This window comes from Amblyomma mixtum, chromosome 5 (genome assembly GCF_055824585.1).
Source record: "Amblyomma mixtum isolate Tamu chromosome 5, ASM5582458v1, whole genome shotgun sequence".
NCBI classification, from domain to species: domain Eukaryota; kingdom Metazoa; phylum Arthropoda; class Arachnida; order Ixodida; family Ixodidae; genus Amblyomma; species Amblyomma mixtum.
In genome coordinates this window covers 174,889,647-174,907,901 of record NC_143016.1, presented here as the reverse complement: position 1 = coordinate 174,907,901, position 18,255 = coordinate 174,889,647, and the positions used below count along the sequence as shown (strand labels likewise).

Below are 18,255 nucleotides of genomic sequence, written 5' to 3'. Positions count from 1 at the left end.
TAAACGAATCGTCATTTCTAGGCAACTTTAAAAAAAAAGTGAACTTGTACTTGTTACAGATTCAGATATGATTGTTTACCCTGAAAGTGCAACATGCCTTCACTGTTGCTGTCATTTATTGCATGTACCTTCCATTTTAAGTGTATGTACATACTTTATGTAGTTTGCTTACCCCGTGTTGCTTGAGTGTTTTGCTTATTCAGAAAGGGGACTGACACTTAGTCAGGCATTCGTTGCCTTTTTGTCAGCCTCCTCGACAGACTTTCTTAGTATTTCTGTCAAAATAAACATTCATTCATTAATTCATTCAAGTCGGCACCTACCTTGTGTCCTTCCTTTAATCCTGGTCTTTTGCACTGTGCAATCGTGTCATCACTGTTTACGCTATAGTAATTATAGTAGGAGTCAGAACCCCCCTCTGGATTGGAGCGTAAATAGCCAGCTCCGGCATTCAACAAAAATTAGTTGTTTTATCAAACAACTAATTCACTATGCCTCCCTGGAGGCCTGTAAGGTACCTGTAAATAAATAAATTTTCTTTCGAATCGACAACAGTTCACAGTCATTAATAATCACTTTTCTCCTCTTCCTGATGTTACGTCAGGTGTGCCACAAGAAAGTGTCCTTGGTCCCTTACTTTTCTAATTAACATAAATGACCTGCCGTGCAACATTTCATCCCGCATACGCATAATTGCTGACGATTGTATTGTATACCGATCCATAAAGAGTACTGACGACCACATTTCCCTTCAAAGTGACCTGGATTTAATTCATGATTGGTGTAGAACATGGCTAATGACCCTAAATGTTTCCAAGTGTAAAATAATCTCTCTTTCTCGAAAATCAGCAAACTCTTACTTCCCTTACCACATTAATAACAACATATTGGGTTGGGCTACTCAATACAAATACTTAGGTGTTCATTTCTCACCAAACCTTTCGTGGACTGCTCACATAACCACCATTGCTGCCAATGCCTCACGATCATTAGGTTTCCTGCGCCGCAACTTACAAAGCACTACTGCTAATGTGCGTAAACAAGCCTATTTAACTTTTGTTAGATCTCAGCTCGAGTATGCGTCGTCCATTTGGTCTCCTCACCAGAAGTACCTAACTGACATGCTAGAAGCAATCCAAAATAGGGCTAGTCGATTTATTTCACGAAATTATAGTTTTCAATCAAGTATTACCCAAATAAAGCTGGAACTTTCTCTCCTTCCATTAAGAACTCGTCGAGACATAGCCCTTTTATCTCTATTTCACAAATTAATCCATGCCACTCGGTCACCTTTATCGCACCTGCAACAACCCTCTTATTCATCAACCAGATCGCACAATAACCTCAGTTACACGCGCATTTATGGCAGTACTCACGCCTTTAACTTCTCTCCGCTCCCACGTGCTATATGTCTATGGAATGATCTTCCAAACTGCATCGCATCGCAGCGCAACCACGGCACGTTTCATAATCATCTGGTCAAACATTATATTGATAACACCTAGCACGTTTTCTTCTTTGCCAGAGTCATGCCTTTTTTTTTTTTTTTTTTTTTCACACCCTGTTTATCAGCCCATTTGCCTTCCTGTGTATTTGCTCAAGTTCTGTTTTTCCCGTTATTATTATGTCTTAATTACATTCTAATTTTTTTTGATCCAATGTTTTTCTGCATGTATTTTGTACAGTCGTGATAATTTGTAATCAGCTTTTAGAACGTAACAGTGTTTGTTTCTACGCATTTTTGTTTTTTCTAGCTACTGTTGTATATATTTATTGCTCCCCGCTTTCACAATGCCTCCCTGGAGGCCTGTAAGGTATCTGTAAATAAATAAATAAATAAACGTTATTACATATATGATAATAATACTATAATAAACTCAACTTCAGTTCACACTCGTCCTCAAACTGAAGTTGGTAAGTTACAAAGTATAAAGAAGTGGGTGATTGCAAATTTCTTTTTAGCTCTGAAAAGAACTGTTATGCGAAAGAGACGTAAAATTGTTACCATGAGGGTAAGCACCATGCAGGGTGCCAGAATTTATTCATTTTCACATCAGAAAAAAATATTTGCTGTACATACAGCTTTCTGTATGGTTTTCTGAAACCATGAGTGGGCCCTTTGAATCACATCTGCCACGATGTGAAATCACAACTTTAAAAAAGAAAAAAATTGCACAAGTCCCGTAAGCCTTGTCCTCTGTGTGTGCCTTTTGTGTTACCGCCATTTGTACTGAATTTGAAACCATGAACGAACTCTCCCGGCAAGAACTATCTCCTGAAGAGATTTGAGTTTCAAGGTAGAGCTAATTTCTTCATGCACTGTGCAAGCAATAACTTGTATAGAATCAAATCTAATATATCTTAAAATGTTTGCTTCTAGAGGAAGATATACTTTTTGTTTTTAATGATAAATGTTGTATGTGCACAGACGCTACATATTTTGCCACCCTTCAAACAGAGCATTGTTGAAAGTTAATGAGTCTCCTGTCTTCTCTGGATCCTTGCCCTCAGTTTACACAAATGCTCTATTTATTCAGTAATGAACACACTAGCCCAGTAATCCGCACCACTCAAAATAGAGAGTTGTGTTATCACAAAAGCTGCAAGATATGCAGAAGTGCTACTCTCAGTGTCTTTGCATGGACAAATTCTTTCCCGTAATATGCATCACTGAGCATAAGCTGAACTCTTTCCTTACTGCACCTATACAAATCTTTCCATTTGAATGATGCCGTAAACTGCCCCATTGTGAGCAGTCCCGGCAGCTTCCGGACAAGCAATGCCATCCAGCATGTTGCAAAAGTACTGCACATCAGTTTCAGAACCGGTTTTTTTTTGTGAGCCACAAGAGGGAGTATTTTTAAACTGAAACATGTCAACATGGAGGGAGTGTGCAAACATGGTGCCCAAGGTGGCGTTCTCTTGTCGGACTGACCCCGCTCAGCAGAGACAGTGTCCTCATGATTTTTCGATATTGGCACTTGACTCTGTATGTGCAAGCGACAGCTTCGTGTGAAAAGATGATGTCCATTTGTCTTATTTTAGTTCGGACTGACATCATTGCTCCTCCCTGCCCGGACTGTGTTGACAGGTGCCTGCCTGCAACTTTTGTTTCCACAGTTAAAGGGGGTATTCACTACTTTCAGGGCCTCCTTGAAGGTACCATCCGTGCCACCAGCAGTGCAGCGGACACAGTTATCTGCAAGACAGCCCAGGTTCCACCTTGGCACTGCACTGTGGAGGAGTGCAAAGCGCTGCACACAAACTGATCTTTTTTTTTTTTGTTGACTGAAAACTTTAGCATGAACAGTTCTGTAAGTCTGAGTATCATTTCTGGTACAGTAACACACAAAATGCATATTCTAGTTTTTTATTCTTCTATTCTATTTTCCAACTAGATATGTTTAATTTTTATGTGACGTTTTATTCGAATCTACCAAATTTTTCCAACCAAAGATTATTTTTCTCTTTCGCAAGCAACATATATTTTTTTTTTCTTTTTATCATTGAAAAGAGAATTCTATTACTACATTATAAGACGTGAGTTCAATCCCGGCCGCGGCGGTCGAACTTCTATGGAGGCGAAATTCTGGAGGCCCGTGTACTGTGCGATGTCAGTGCACATTAAAGGGACACTGAGGAGAAATTAAAGTTGGCTTGTATCGACAGAATACCAGCTCCCGATTACAAAAACGCCACTCATACTGACAACAAAGCTCTTGTAACGTAGAAAAGAGCAAGAATCAAAATACAGGTATCGCCGCCACAGGCCAAACTCGCAAGTACAAGCGTGATGTCGTCATAGGACAAAACAGTGTTGCTAGAACCAATGTTTCTAACAACACTAGGACAAGAGAAATCACAAACCACTGAGGCGCAGCCAATGCATGCGCAAATCTCCTTGACGTCGCCAGATGGCGCCACGTGCCCGGCAGCTACGCGCGCGCCTGCAGCATTGGGACTAATCAGCGCCTGCTCACCGGCGGTAGGCGGGCTCCCGGTATTCCGCAAACGGTAACAAGGTACACGGTATGCTAAAGGTGTATATTTGCGAGAACTTCGTTGACGACTTCGAGAGTGGGATCCATCCTAACGCTGGCAAAACGCCGGTGCAAATGTAAACGAAGCGACGGTAGCGACGGCCGCAATAGCCGATAGATGTCTTCAACGTGCGGCCGGTGGTAGCTTTCTTTTCGGCTGCTGCTCGACCGCACTGCCGCACTGCTGGCCGCCAGAAATCACGGAGTCTGCGTTACGTCATGTGTGCGTCATGTTCACGTCACTTAGTCCTGTGTCATCATAAGAGAATCCCAAGTTTGAATCAGAGCGGCGGGAAAAACGTTTTCAACTTCGAATCCAAATTTCTTAGAAATAAATGCATCTTTCGCTGCTGGCCAAGTGGCAACAAAGCCATGAAATGCCGAACTAGCGGATTTTGCTTTAAAAAATATATTAATAGAGTTCTCCTCACTATCCCTTTAAAGAACCCCAGGTGGTCGAAATTTCCGGAGCCCTTCACTACGGCATCTCTCATAGCCTGAGTCGCTTTGGGACGTTAAACCCCACGAACCAAACCAAACCTGATGTGCTGCAATAAAGAAAGGTAAAAATAATTTTTATGCAAACCACCCTGAAATCGCCAGTTTTCCCATGGTAAGGAAAGACTGGTTTCGTTTGTGAGCTTTAGCATCCCAAAGTGACTCAGTCTATGGCGAATGCTGCAGTGGATGGCTTCAAATAACTTTGACCGGCTAACCACTGATATCGCACAGTACACACACCACTAGCATTTCGCCTTCATTGAAATGATGCCGCTGTGGCCGGGATCGAACCCACGTCTTTGGGTCGGCAGCTGAGCACCACAACCACTAAGCCACTGCAGTGGCTGTGGTAAGGAAAGACTTTAAGGGATTCCGATGACAAACTGAAGTTCGCCTACATAGATTAGATTGCCGCATATTAACCTTTAACACTACTTTCACTGAAAATGAGGCTTTTATAAGGTCGAAAAGGCCAAAAAGTGAAATACAGGTGTTGCCACTGCCAGCCAATTTCGCCAGTAAACTGTGGTGTGTCGGTACAGTTTTTTTGGGCACATACCCCAGCGGCCAGGCCAAACCTGCATTCACTCCAAAAGAGTGACCACAGAGTCCTTTACAGTGTAGACGTCACGAGTCTGAATTGAATGGCAGGAGATTTTTAACTGCAATTTCCTCAGCAATAGATAGTCTCCGGGTGCAGGGCAAAGAAAGCGCCATGGAAAGAACAAGAATTGGATGGACATGGCCTCACTGTCCAAGAAAACATTTTTCCCCAGGTCTGATCGTGTCTGAGCACACCAAAGCCCCAAAGCAGTCTCCTGAGAGCAAGAACCATGCAAGATATGCTAGCAAAAACCAGGACAACAGTTCTGCAGCAGTTCTTTCCTGAAGACAAACTATTCGTGTAATGATGCAATGGCCCCTTGGGCAGGCTAGTGTCAGTCCACAGTGAAAGGAGGAAACTTTCAAAACGAGCAGACATTTAGCAGAGCACACCCGAAGAGGGAAACGCACATCATTCATCTTGTTGCGTAGCAAAAAAAGAAAGGATCTCACTGCCAGACAGCGTTATCAAACGAACACTAGGACATCTGTATCACCACTGCGCAGGGAAGACACCTATCTACAAAACGCACAGCTGTCGTCTCGGCCGTGTCTGCCTCCTCTCGGAATCCACCCTGCTGGCAGTATCTGACGAGATGATCTTGTTTTTAAACAGGAGAGTCACGTGCCAACACACGCGTCCCGGCATGCACCGAAAGCATAGACTGAGTACAGTTGCCGCCTATCGCTAGTCCGTTCTCGCTGCGCACCTCTCTCAGAGCTAAAACACAAAGCAGCACTAAAGCTCGAGGGTAAACAAAAACTAGCACTACGTGGTCTTCGTCACGGTAGGTCAGCTCTGTGCGCAACAGGGCAGTTTCGGTTCGCGCAAGACCGATCCGGCCCATCCGCAACATCCGTGCCGCATCGCACGGATACCGAGGATGATTGACAGAGGTTAGCTTATCCTATTAAGTGTTCAGAGAGCACGAAGCTAACGAGCAAAGAGCTGTCACCAAATTACTAGCCCGAGTTGTGCTAGTGCCGCCCGACACACGTAGTACATCAATGTATATTCCTATGCGGCAACAGCTGATTAGCATTTTTTTAAGCTTCTTTACTTCCTCATGACCGCAAAGCAGCAAACGCGGTCCGCACTTGCATCCTGCACGCGGTGGTGTCGGAGCAACCCAACGGTCAACAAAACCGCGCGACTGCTCAGCACGTGCGCGCCTGCATTTTCTCACCTTTGAGCTCCTCTCTGCTGCTCTCAGACGACCGCACCGCTGTTCCAAATTTTCACTGATGAAATCTCGCTCGAACGAACATAAACAACGCACACGACACACGCTGCGCCACGGGAGGCGTTTTGACAACTTTCATAGATTCCGTGATCCGGCTGATTCGGCTGCATCAGCTGCAACCATGGCTGCGTCACCGACGATGCCGACACCCTTCGGCTAATTATCAATTTTTTTTACTTCTTTTTGAGTCGTACATTCCAGACAACGTAACTACTTTACATGGCCTATCATTCTGCTGATTTTTTTTTTTTATACTATGTGGTTTCGTAACGCTTAGAGCAAGTCTTGCTTTAGAGCACGACTACTACGAAACTATCGCTGTCACAGACAACGCTTAAACTGCAAAGATGGCGTGACTGGGCGCATTACGAACGGTCTCGCCCACTTAATCTAATCGCTAACAGCGTTTACGCGATATGTATTTGGAAGTGCGTTTTTGTTCAAGCGTTTGTCTGTCAATAAACGCGTCAGCCTTCAATCAGGGACGCCCTGGAAGGCCGCTCTCGTGAAACACCTTGCCGCGGTGGGAAGCGTGCCTCTGTTGTGAGCGGCGTATCTGGCGAGCCATGTGAACGTCCTGCTCGTGTTGTTTTGGTTCGTCGCTGACCGCTGGCACGGCAGGCCCCTCGCAATGGCAACTCAAGGAAGCACGTCCGCGGACTGGAGGGGCCAAATCCTGAAGTCACTCCAAGACAGGAACAGCGCTCAGTGCAAGCAATTCGAAGACATCATCGTGTTTAGTGAGTGTGCTATTGCTTGCGGCGTGCGCAATGTCCCGCCCTGGGATCGCGGCTCTCGCTTGAACCCCTACCGCGTGCGCAGGGAGGGAGACGACTGCTTTCACATTACTCGCACTTTGTGGGCATCGCTACATTCCTGATTAGAGGCACTTGCAATGTGTCGGGCCGGCATCCAGGGATGGTCATCAGTACCTTTGCAGGCGGAAAAAGAAACTGCCACTTGCGCTGCAGTTTTTTTTTTTCAAGGTTTGCCTGCAGGTCATAATCGCCGAAGGCTACCTCATCTGAATGAGCTCTCAGGCGGTGCTGCTGGTTATTGAAAGCGTGCGCATTTTTTTCTTCTTTTCGGCATACCAAGCCGTGGTTATGGTGGCTACCGTGGTGAACTAAACAGTTCGACTGCATTGCACTAGCACATGGTTGTCGTTTTTGTAAAAAAAAAAAAAAATAGGTGAAAGCTTCAATAATTGCTTAATTTCTTCTGAGCATTGTTTTCATCTTCATTAATACATTTGTGACTACCCTGATAAAAATTTGAACAGTATTGCCATTGCGTGAGCTTTCACGGGTTTAAAGGCCGTGCAACCTTATGAATATATTATCTTATTTCATTTATTGCGATGCCCTTGAAGTGACAGTCACAAGAACACGGAAAATCAACACACACACACACACACACACAAAAGAAAAAAACTCGCATAACCCAAAGGTGTCCCTTTAAGTGTCACACTTATGAGACTGCATCTGCAAGGCAAACTGGGATAGGCCACCAGTGTGCACCTTTGCAGTGCACTTAGAATCCCATGTATTTCGTTGAGGCTGCATTCTTCTTGCAGGCCTGCCTAGATAGCTGTGCATTCCATGGTGGCTGCACTGCAGGCATGTGCTAATGTGTCTCAAGAACTCGTACTGCTTGCATTGCTAAGGAACCAGCACAGCAGTTGTGCTTAACGTGCACACTGAACATCCACCACAAGGGAATGCTGACAATGTGAATGAAAGCGGTCATTTTCACCCTCACCTTGTGGTTGCACATGCATGATGTATGAAAGCTGTATGGGGTTCAGTAGGTGTTCAGTTGCTAGTGTGGTTTTGTTGTGTCTTCTTCTGCCGTCCTGTGTTGTTGCAATTCTTCAGGTGTGTTATGCTAACTGACTGATAGGGATATGGTGTGACGAAAAGGAGGCTGCATATATAAAACCTTAGCAGTTCTAAAAAAATATCCATCGATGTAGTTGTTGCTCTGTTGATAGTGCTGCCGTGCCCGAAGAAGTTGAGTCAAGCTATCGTCACGGTGCACAGCTAAGAGTTGAGTTCATCCTCCTCTCTTTTAGTGTCTTTTGCAATACTTGCGACTCCTGGGACAATTTTTGCATCCACAGCCACTCGTTGTCGCTTTATTTATTGTTTGGGCACTGTAAATTGTTGAATGGCCGCTCAGACATTGGAGAGGGTTGATGCTTGTTGGGTGGGTTGGTTGTTCATTACTACTAAACAGTGCAAAATCAAAGTGGCCCTGGAACGAGCGCATCACAAAGGTCAGTGGGTTAGGGAGAGCACTGAGGCAATGACAGTCGCATGTGCAGGAAACAGGTGTATCAGCATGGCATCACTTGTGCTATCAAAAATTTTTTGATGGTTGGTGGTCAACAGCAGTAGTGGACATTATTTGAGAGGGGCCATAAGTCGTCTGTGCTTGTGGCCTGTTTCTCCTTCTTTGTCTTGTGCTGTTTTCCTAATGTGTCACCAAGTGGACCAGCACCTCTGTAGTTCTTCCGTGCTCTTGGTGGTACTTTTTTGTTTACCTCTGCTGGGAGGTAAGAACCCTGCTATCAAGGGTCTCATGTACTGTGTGTGGGGCAACCTGTGAAGCAATTTTCGATACTTTAACTCTGCATTACCATGGGAAAGACCAGCATTTTTCATAGTTTCTTTTGTTATTTTTTTTAAACATGACCATAGTTACAGCAACATAAAAATTAAACTGATGAATGCACTTCCTGGTAGTTCACATTTCATATAGAAATCTTGAGTTTTTATGTGCCATTTTCTTTTTTTCCCAAATACTGAATTAATAAAAATAGTACCAAATGCATATAACGTCATACTCATAACATGAAGGAAAAAGTAATTTTAGAATTCCAAACTATAGAATTGTTTGCTCTCTTGCATGGTGCATATGAAAGTTTGATTGTTCTAGCTTTTAAATAATCTGAGCTAAAATAAAAAAGGTGTGCCTTCTGAAAACACCTGCTCTGAGGTAGCACAAGTTTTGATGTTTCAGGAATTTGTTTTGGAAAATGTGATAAATGTGGATGAAAATTAAAATAAACGTGCTCGTGAACTGCGGATGTTTTAGGTAACCATGAAATTGCAATGCATATGGAATTCATCAAATATGGGATTTAGTAAACAGGATGGCAGCACTTTGAAAGATGTGCATGTTACTGTCTGCCAACAAACTGAAGTGGTGCGCATAAAAAAATCAAGTACAGAATGGCAGTGCACAATCGGTTAGTCAAGCGCAGACCATTTGCAGTCCTTGAATTATGTCACAAGAAATGACGTTCTCATGTTGTGAAACTTGAAGTTCCTGTTTTCTGTAAGAACAGCTTTATGTATCGTAAAGCTTCTTTCTTCGTGACATGACGTTAGTGGTGCAATCTTAAATGTGAGAGTTCATCAGAGCTCAGTGGGTGATGTGGCTGTGTAGATTAATTGGTAAATTGGATTTTGAGGAAAGGAAATGGCGCAGTATCTGTCTCACATATCTCGGCGGACACCTGAACCGGGCTATAAGGGAAGGGAGGAAGTTAGGAGAGAAAGAAGAAAGAGAGAAAGAGGTGCCGTAGTGGAGGTCTCTGGAATAATTTCGACCACCTGGGGATCTTGAACGTGCACTGCCATCGTACAGCACACGGGCTCTTGCCTTTCGCCTGCATCGAAACACTGCCGCCACGGTCGGGTTCGAACCCGGGTACTCCGGCTTGGTAGACAAGTGCCTTACCACTGAGCCACCGCGGCGGGTGTGGCTGTGTAGAACATCTCTGATTTGGGGAGCTGTTTAAAGGCCTCGTATTTTTTTTTCTACCACTTGTTTGATCTTTGTAAAACTAGTAGTGCATTTGCCTTCCAGTCCCCGAAGTGCTGCTTGTGCGTCCTTGAGTGTTGTCAATTATTCATCAGTTGATATTCCAGCCTTTTGCAGCTTTGTAATCGTTCTGTAAATGTCGAGAAATTTGCATTGATGTATGCCAGGTCTCTTTCTATGTTCGCCTACTTGAATATGGGCTTTGCTTTGGTCACACACGCAGCATTATCCATGATTTTCTCAAAGACAGGTTTTAGATTTTGGTCACTTGAAAGGGGTCATATCTGTATTGTCTTACGTTCACCCGTTGATTCAAAACAGGCTGTGGCAACAGAGGAATGTCAGCTGCTATGGAGGAGAGGGCATCAATTTTTGTCGAAGGTTTCTGTTTCTGCTCCTGTTTTGTTCGGTAGGGGGAGGGCGAGATTTCGGTTCAACCCACGCAGTGGGGTGTTCCCGATTCAGGACTGCTGAGGTGAATCGTAACGCTTCCTTCCCAAAGATTTCCAGGCGAACACATCCTTTCTAAAGACTCCTGGAAATGTAAGCCTGTGCACATGTGTGAGTGGTCATGCATCTCCAAGTGTGTGGTGCTGAGCAAGGTATGTTGCTGGGCGAGTTGGTTGGGGAACATCTTGAGAACAAACAGCGCTTACAGACAAAGGACCAGAACAAGAAGGACACACAACTGCGCAGTTGTGTGTCCTTCTTGTTCTGGTCCTTTGTCTGTAAGCGCTGTTTGTTCTCAAGGTGTGGTGCTGAGACTAACCAGAACACTTTTCCAGACCTCCATGGGTCGCATTTTCATGATGTCGGCTTACCTAGAAGAACGGAAACTAAAGAAGTACTGGGTGCAGCTGAAAGAAATTTTTGCGTAATTCGCAAAATATTTTGTCTAATAGATCAAAAGCTATTAAGCTTCTAATATGCCTCATTTTTCAAATTTTTTTCGTTTTTAGAATGCAAATTCTAAGCGACTATCTAGTGGAGCCAAAAGCCGCTATGCACGTGCCGATATTAACATTTCGTTTAGATGCTGCAGCAGCAGCCATCTTTTTGATGCAGTAGTTTTTCCAAAACACAGCATGCACAAGGAGACAAGTTGAACAAAAATATTGTTTTATACACTATATTTTTTGATCATGCACTCTTATTAACAGTTATTGCTATTAACAATGCACACTGATGAAATGGAAATACCGTATTTACTCTATTCTAATGTGCACCCATTTTTCACGGTCAGAAAAGAAAAAAAAAGTGCAGTGTCTTGCATCGTAACATGCACCAGATGTCCGCACAGAGTGAACGGCACATGACGAGTGCGCAGTTTCAGCATACTGGAACAACCATAGAAGTGAGAGAAACGGGCAGAGGTAGCAGTCAGCGTCCTAAATGGTGCGCAGCTGTGTTTGGTTGGTTGACTGACGCACGGCCAATAGCAGCGAGGTCATCGTGCCAGTCGCATTTTTAATAAAGAATTCATCATTCAGTCAGTCGCCGTAGGCTGGCATGCAACCCAGGAAAGTGAAATCGAAACTAGGCAGTCAGACTGATCTCAGAGATGGGGGCCGTCCATTTTTCATCAAGCCTTCCATTGCTCGTACGTCAGAGTTGCACAGGCAACTCTGTAGCACGCAGTCCAGGTTTGAATAGGGCTATTTTGATGATCGCTTGCCATTTCAGTTATGCCTAGACACAGCCTCATATCTTACGAAAATGCACCAGCCCAGGAGTCGGAAGACAGATAGTTGATCTGATAACCCCTTTGAAGTGAATGGTAACGAACAATCCACTCTTCATCTAGGAAGGTGTTTGAGCACTCTGTGGGCATCGTTGGGCCCCCTTCCCTTTCTGCACATGTGGAGGCTCAGGTGTGTGAAAATACTATCCTTGGGGGCTACCATCTTGGCTGGTGATGCTGGCTTTCATGGGGGGGGGGGGGGGGGGGGGGGGGGGTTGAGATGGCCCTCGGGTGCTTTCAATTCAATTCAATTCAATGTTTATTTTTCCAGAAAGTGCCTGGAGGGTCTCCTTGACTAAAAGCTGCTAACGCAGCTTGACTAAGGCCAAGAAGACCGTTTACATAGCAGTTACAGTGAAAACATATTATAATTAAAACAGACATTTTACCTCTAATTTGCAACAGTAAATTCAAGTTTTGTACAACATTCGGAGCACTGAAATTATACCATGTAAATAACACAAGTCAGACATCACACAAAAAACACATTTCAAGAAACGTGGCAAGAAATATTGTACAGTTGATTTACATGAAACAAAGCACAAGAACAGAACAAGAAAAAAAAAGAAAAAAAGAACATAATGTGCAACAAAACACAGTATAACAATACAAAGTATTACCAGGGGAGAGCAATTACAAAAAACGAGACCTCAAACCTCTTCTATTCAAGCCTAAAGTGTGAGTATTTTTGTTTAGTATAATTGGGAGGTTGTGTGATAATGCTTGATACTTATAAAAGGTTCGGAACCGTGGGATTTCCCACAAATCTTTATTTCTTGTGGGTACGTTAGCGTCGCGGCGCTGCAGTGATGCTAATGACATTAGTTGATTTATTGTAGTAAGGGAGGAAAAGTAAAATGTTTTCAATAGTTGGAATTCATAAATATCCTCAATACGAAGTATTTCAAATGTCCTAAAGGTACTCGTTGTAGTGGCCATTGGCTCCATATTCGCAATATGACGAATTATTCGCTTTTGTATTACTAGAAGCCTGTTTAAATTTCTCTTTGTTGTTGTGCCCCATACTAAAGTACAATAATTTAGATGAGAATTAAATAATGCTTGATATATTTGAAGTTTCGCTTTCAAAGGCAGTATGCTGCGGCAGTGTGCTACAGCTCCTGTAACTGAAGACAGTTTTCTACTTAGATAATTGATATGAGTATCCCAGCCTAAGCTAGAAGAGAAGTATACTCCAAGAATTTTGTGGTCGTCAACAACTTCTATTTCTAGAGTTTCGAACTTCGAACCCTGCTCCTAGTGAGGGGGGCCCCGCCCCTGTTCTGTGCGCGTTCTCTGCGGAGGTCCAGCGCACGGATGTGGCTGCTGTGTCAGGGCAGGTCTGTCCCTTCCACCAGTCTTGCCTTTGGTGGTGTGCGACTTAGCAGCCCCCTTAAGAGCTTCCACCCATGGGCCATGACAGCTGCATGTACAGCTGCCATCAGAAGTTAATTGAGCGTAGCATTGGCTACAAATCTTGATTTTCTTTCATCCAAGGCACATTTCCTGAGATTTAATGATGCAGTGTGATTCATGTAGTTTGCACACTCAGAATTGGACTGCATATATGCATTTAAGGCTGGAAGTGAAATTGCATTTTTTGCTGATATTTCGTTCATATGCTACTTTTTATGGCGAGTGTACATACGTGGCCACGAAACCTACTTTATTGACTTAACCCTTTCAGACGCTTTGTACACAATTGCGTAAGCGGCAAACTTGCAGCTTTTTCTGAGAAAATGAAGCACTTAACAGTAATTTCATTATTTCAGTCAAATTGAGCACCCTTCTTGTTGCAAATAAGTTGTTTTTTGGTACCATGTAGCGAACGCAGTAATATTTCACATAACAGTGTGCTAGGTAGCACTTTGTCCGCCGTTCTTACGCAGACAGATTTTGCCGGGAGTGAAAACATTGATGATTTTTGCTCAATTTCGAGCATAATGTGCATCTTCGAAACACAAAGGGATTCCACGATCCCTACGGTGTTTACCTGACACACAAGAACATTTCGATGGTACTATTTATGGCACTTTGTACAGAATTCTCCACATCGTTGCAAGAACTGACCTGCTGGTCTTTCACGCTCAAAAACTAACAATTCCCTTTCTTGAGGCCTGAATATACTACTTAGGTAAAAAAATAATTTACTTCAGTCAAAACAAAAAATGCCGCCTGAAAGGGTTAAGCTTGACTTAACTTGCTTTGTTGAGTTGAGCAGGCTTTTTGACCTTGTCCTGTTTGTTGTCAGTTGTATGCTGTTGCATCTGGCAGAAATTGACTCCTGTAAGCCCACAGCATTCTAGAAAGGCAAAGATGCTCAGTATTCAGAAGTACTTGTATTTGGGCGTGTTGGTTCATAACTTTTCAGGAGGACACAGGGGCGCAATAAAAGACACGGACATAGAAAGACACGGTCCCTGTCTACTTCTATGTCCGTGTCTTTTATTGCGCCCCTATGTCCTCCTGAAAAGATGCTCAGTATGCTTCATGCTTAAAGGGCCACAGAAAAGGGCATTCGGGCTTGGCTTTAAAATGCTTGCATTATGGAGAGTACATGCCACTGAGCATTCAAGCTGCACATGAGACCGCAAAAGCGAGCTGGAAATTTACAATACATTGTTAATAATTTCCGCTTTCGCATCTCGCAGTGACGCGCGATGCCGGGCTTTTGTGCGAAATGTGCCATATGACGTTTGTGTCATACACAGGAAATCATACATGGGAGCAGTTGGGGGTTATCATTGGTTCGCTGCGGCAAATTCTTTCAGATGTCATGCAACTGCCCTAACCGTGGCCACTCTGCACGCGCCGGCAGCCGGTGTAGGAAAGGGAGGGACCGAGTGGAGGGCCACTGTTTTGGTGCGTGAAAATTGACGACAGGAGAGGCAAATGCGCAAAAGTTCAAATTTTGTCTGCATATAATTTAGCTTCCACAAAACACATAAAGAAATTATTTCTGGAGGATATTTATGAAGCGGCGTACTTTAACATCCTAGACATACCATACCAACTTCATTAAGGGACCCTTTCTGAGGCCCTTTAAAGGGAAACTGCATAGGTTTTAGATATCAGCGAGCTTAAGAGGGTCGAATGTGTGAAACTTGCAGGTAAAACATGCAAAGTCTTTTTGGGCTAGCACTTGAAATAGTGAAGTAATCGCCGATTGAAATCCGGACACCCTTCAAGCTTCTTTGCAGCGCACAATGCCAAGTGGGGGGCGTATGATGACGTCATCGAAGGTATTGGTACATTTTCAACGCACAAACGCCTGCTTTGAAGGAGAAAAACCAGCGCCACCGAAGGCGAACTCTGCCGAGAGTTGTTTGGCAGTGTCTAATGCGTCAGGACAGGGTGTGGCGGACGACAGCGGTAATTTGAAATCATACCTTCCGTGACGGCTTGTTGAGTTTTCTTGCACTTCTCCGGTGCATTGAGAAGAAGTGGAAAATTCAATCGTCGATTACGTCACTAATTTAAATGCAAGTTCACAAACACTTGGCATGCTTTACCTACAGCTTACATAGATTTGAATCCTTGAATATCGCGAAATTCTCAAAAAAGTGCTGCAGTTGCCCTTTAAGCCGCTCTTATAAGATGTCAAGAACATGCTGGACTCTTTTTTTTTTTTTTGTCTGATAAGCAAGCTATGGCGCTGTTTTCTGCCAGCATTCTAGTGCTCCTGTTGAAAAATTGTGTCCAGAGCTTTTCATGGGTGACTGGCCGGATGGCAAGAGGTGCATCTTCTTTCTTGTAAGGTGAAGAACGTAAAGATCACTCTAACATCAAGCAAATGCCAGAAGAGAGAACTGAAAACTTTTTGTATCAGAAATACAAGCATTTGGCCAGACGCTCTAGGAAACCAACAGGGAATGAAAGAGACATTGAATAATTGCAGACTCGTGAAACATAGCATACAAACACGGTTGAAGAGGTACAAGAAATAATACAGCAAAGGGAGGTTTTGTTGTGTGCAGAAAAGGGAACAGAACATCTGCACACTGTTTGCTTTCTCAGTTTCCAAGAATTGAATCAATGGTAGCGAGTGAATCTGACTAGGAAGCCGATTCCTTCACAGTTTCTGGGATATAGCATTGTATACTTGCTGCACAACTGCTTTCCCGCATCTCTGTCACTGTGTAGGTGTGGTTATTCACTGATGCTTGATGGGGGAATGTCAGGAAAGGCAGGTTGTCCAACTTTTATATAGTAATTGGGGAATTTGTGTTTAGAGAAAATAAAGATTATTGTCAGTTTTTAGAGTAATGCACTTTCCTTTTTATTTTTTCCTGCTCTGTAACATGTTTTTGCCCTTTGACACGCCATTTTTTGTTTCCATCGAAATGAAGTATTTTTCTGACGGAAAGACAGTTTGTTAGTTTTGCAGTGCAAGATACTAGTGGTTGTTTTTTGCAAGGGTGTGTGAAATTTTGTATAGAGTGTCCTAATTGATGAAAATAGCAACATAGAAATGCGGCGACTTATCAAGTAAACATCCGAAGGATCATGAAAATAATTTCTCTTTGGAAGGGGGCCATTACGCTCGAAATTGCAGAAGAAAAGGATGTTATTACATGCTACCCTGCTCACTGTTTCGCAAAATATTATTTACTGCGTTTGCTATATGGCTTAAGAAACCAGCTTAGTTGCGACATGAAGGACGCTAAATTTGCCTCAAACAAAGAAATCACTGCTAAGTGCAGCCCACTCTCAGAAAAAGCTTAGAGTTTGTTTTGTGCACAATTCTGTGCGTAGCGTGTCAGAGGGGCAGGGAGCTTCCTGAATGAAATGTCAGATGGGCTTCGGATGTGACATTTCTGCCAGCGTAACGTGACAGTCTTATTGTCAGTCTCTTCTTTTTACGCATTCAAGCTGCGCACACAAGCGGCACACATCGTAAATGTGGGCTGCAAACGAAAGCACACTGAAAGCATACGGGAAACACAGGTAGTGTCGCAATGGAAAGAGCGAAAAAAAAGAAGCTAATCTCTCTCAGCAGGGCAGGGGAGAGATAAGACAACAGGGGTAAATCCTTGCTTTGTGCTGTGTGATGATTCGCCATGCTGTGCAGGCATGCAGTCTATTGCAGTAGCAGTCACACGTGGTATCTCGCTCTGTCATTCTTGAAGTTCAGAATGGAACATGAAATGTGCATCGGCAACCGTGTACATCCTCAGTGCAATGAACAGATTCGCAGAGCAGAATAGTGTTGCATAGAGCTGTTTTGAAAAACGAGGTGGGGCATCTTTCCAAAGCGTTGGAGGTGACAGTTGCATTGGGCCCAGACCCTGATTGCCATTGTTCCTACAGGCCGGCGCTTACGGCCGAGCACAGTGTGACGCCGCAGCTGGTCTGTGCCTTTTGGCTGCTGTCACACGGCAGGCGAACTTCCCCTTCTGTGCGACTCATTCTGTTGTGTGCCCGGCCTAGGGTCACAGTTCTTCGGCTCTCTTTTTGTTTTTCAAACACTGAGTGGGAAGTTTGGCCATTTTTATTTCTGGGACTTCCGTGGAATGATGGCGCAGTCTGGTTCAGTTAAGAACTGCACAACTTGACTTAAACTGAAGCAGCTAAAGTGAATTTGTACTGAATTTTTGTCTAGTGCTAAAGAATGTTCCAAGTTTTCTCTCGCTTAAACGGATGATATTGGAACCGATAACTGCAGTTGCCAAACTGTGAAGGGGCGTTTTTTTTAATTGTGTACTTGTTGAAATATATGAGGTCAGTCATTTTTTGAAAGATTGGCACTTGATTCAGTAGGCTTTTTTTTATTCATTCCTTCACAATTTTTTAAGAGAATGTCAAATTCATTAGCATTGTTAGTTGTCACTTGGAACAAAGCTGATTTCTGCAGTTTGGCTTTTTGCAGTTACTGAATGTGCCATGACTTTGTTTTACCGTAGCACAGTGGTTTTAAAAGATAATTGAAAGTAACGTTTTCTTGTTTTTGTGTGTCATACACGGTAAGCTGCTCTGAAAGTTTAGTATTGCCATTGGATATGTACAGCAAAGTGCAAAGAACAATTTTTAATTGACCTTTAACCGGGCAGTCTCTTGTTATCTTTTAGCTGTTCAACACAGGTTTATTATTTTACATTTGGTCTCAAAGGAGTTTGAGAATATTTGATTGCATACACTATTTATTTATTTGAAATACTTTACAGGCTCATAGATTGCCTTAATGAGCGGTTAAGCGAGCGCCATGGCGAAGTTAGGGATGGCGGTTCCAGCAATTTGGCACGGCACTGTCGTGCTCATAAATGCAAGCCTGGTTTTGAAGAATGCAATGTGATTG

At 43.5% G+C, this 18,255-nt stretch overlaps 2 protein-coding genes across 8 annotated transcripts in view; one reads left to right on the top strand and one right to left on the bottom strand.

The window, feature by feature from the left end:
• mio (GATOR complex protein mio) overlaps positions 1 to 6,542 on the bottom strand; it is a 103,063-nt gene extending 96,521 nt beyond the window's left edge. For 3 of the 6 annotated variants that reach the window (XM_089546368.1, XM_089546372.1, XM_089546371.1), the window contains exon 1: positions 6,332 to 6,542. The gene's annotated coding sequence lies outside the window, so the exon portion shown is untranslated. Of the gene's footprint in view, positions 1 to 5,677; positions 5,753 to 6,331 lie in introns of those variants that run through there. The other 3 variants (XM_089546373.1, XM_089546374.1, XM_089546370.1) reach the window with 2 other exon arrangements.
• Positions 6,543 to 6,710: 168 nt separating this feature from the next.
• Atg16 (Autophagy-related 16) overlaps positions 6,711 to 18,255 on the top strand; it is a 95,057-nt gene continuing 83,512 nt past the window's right edge. Inside the window, exon 1 of one of the 2 annotated variants that reach the window (XM_089546365.1) lies at positions 6,711 to 7,128. In XM_089546365.1, coding sequence (XP_089402491.1) covers positions 7,020 to 7,128 — 109 coding nt within the window. In that variant the 5' untranslated portion in view covers positions 6,711 to 7,019. The remainder of the gene's footprint in view (positions 7,129 to 18,255) is intronic. The other variant, XM_089546366.1, reaches the window with a different exon arrangement.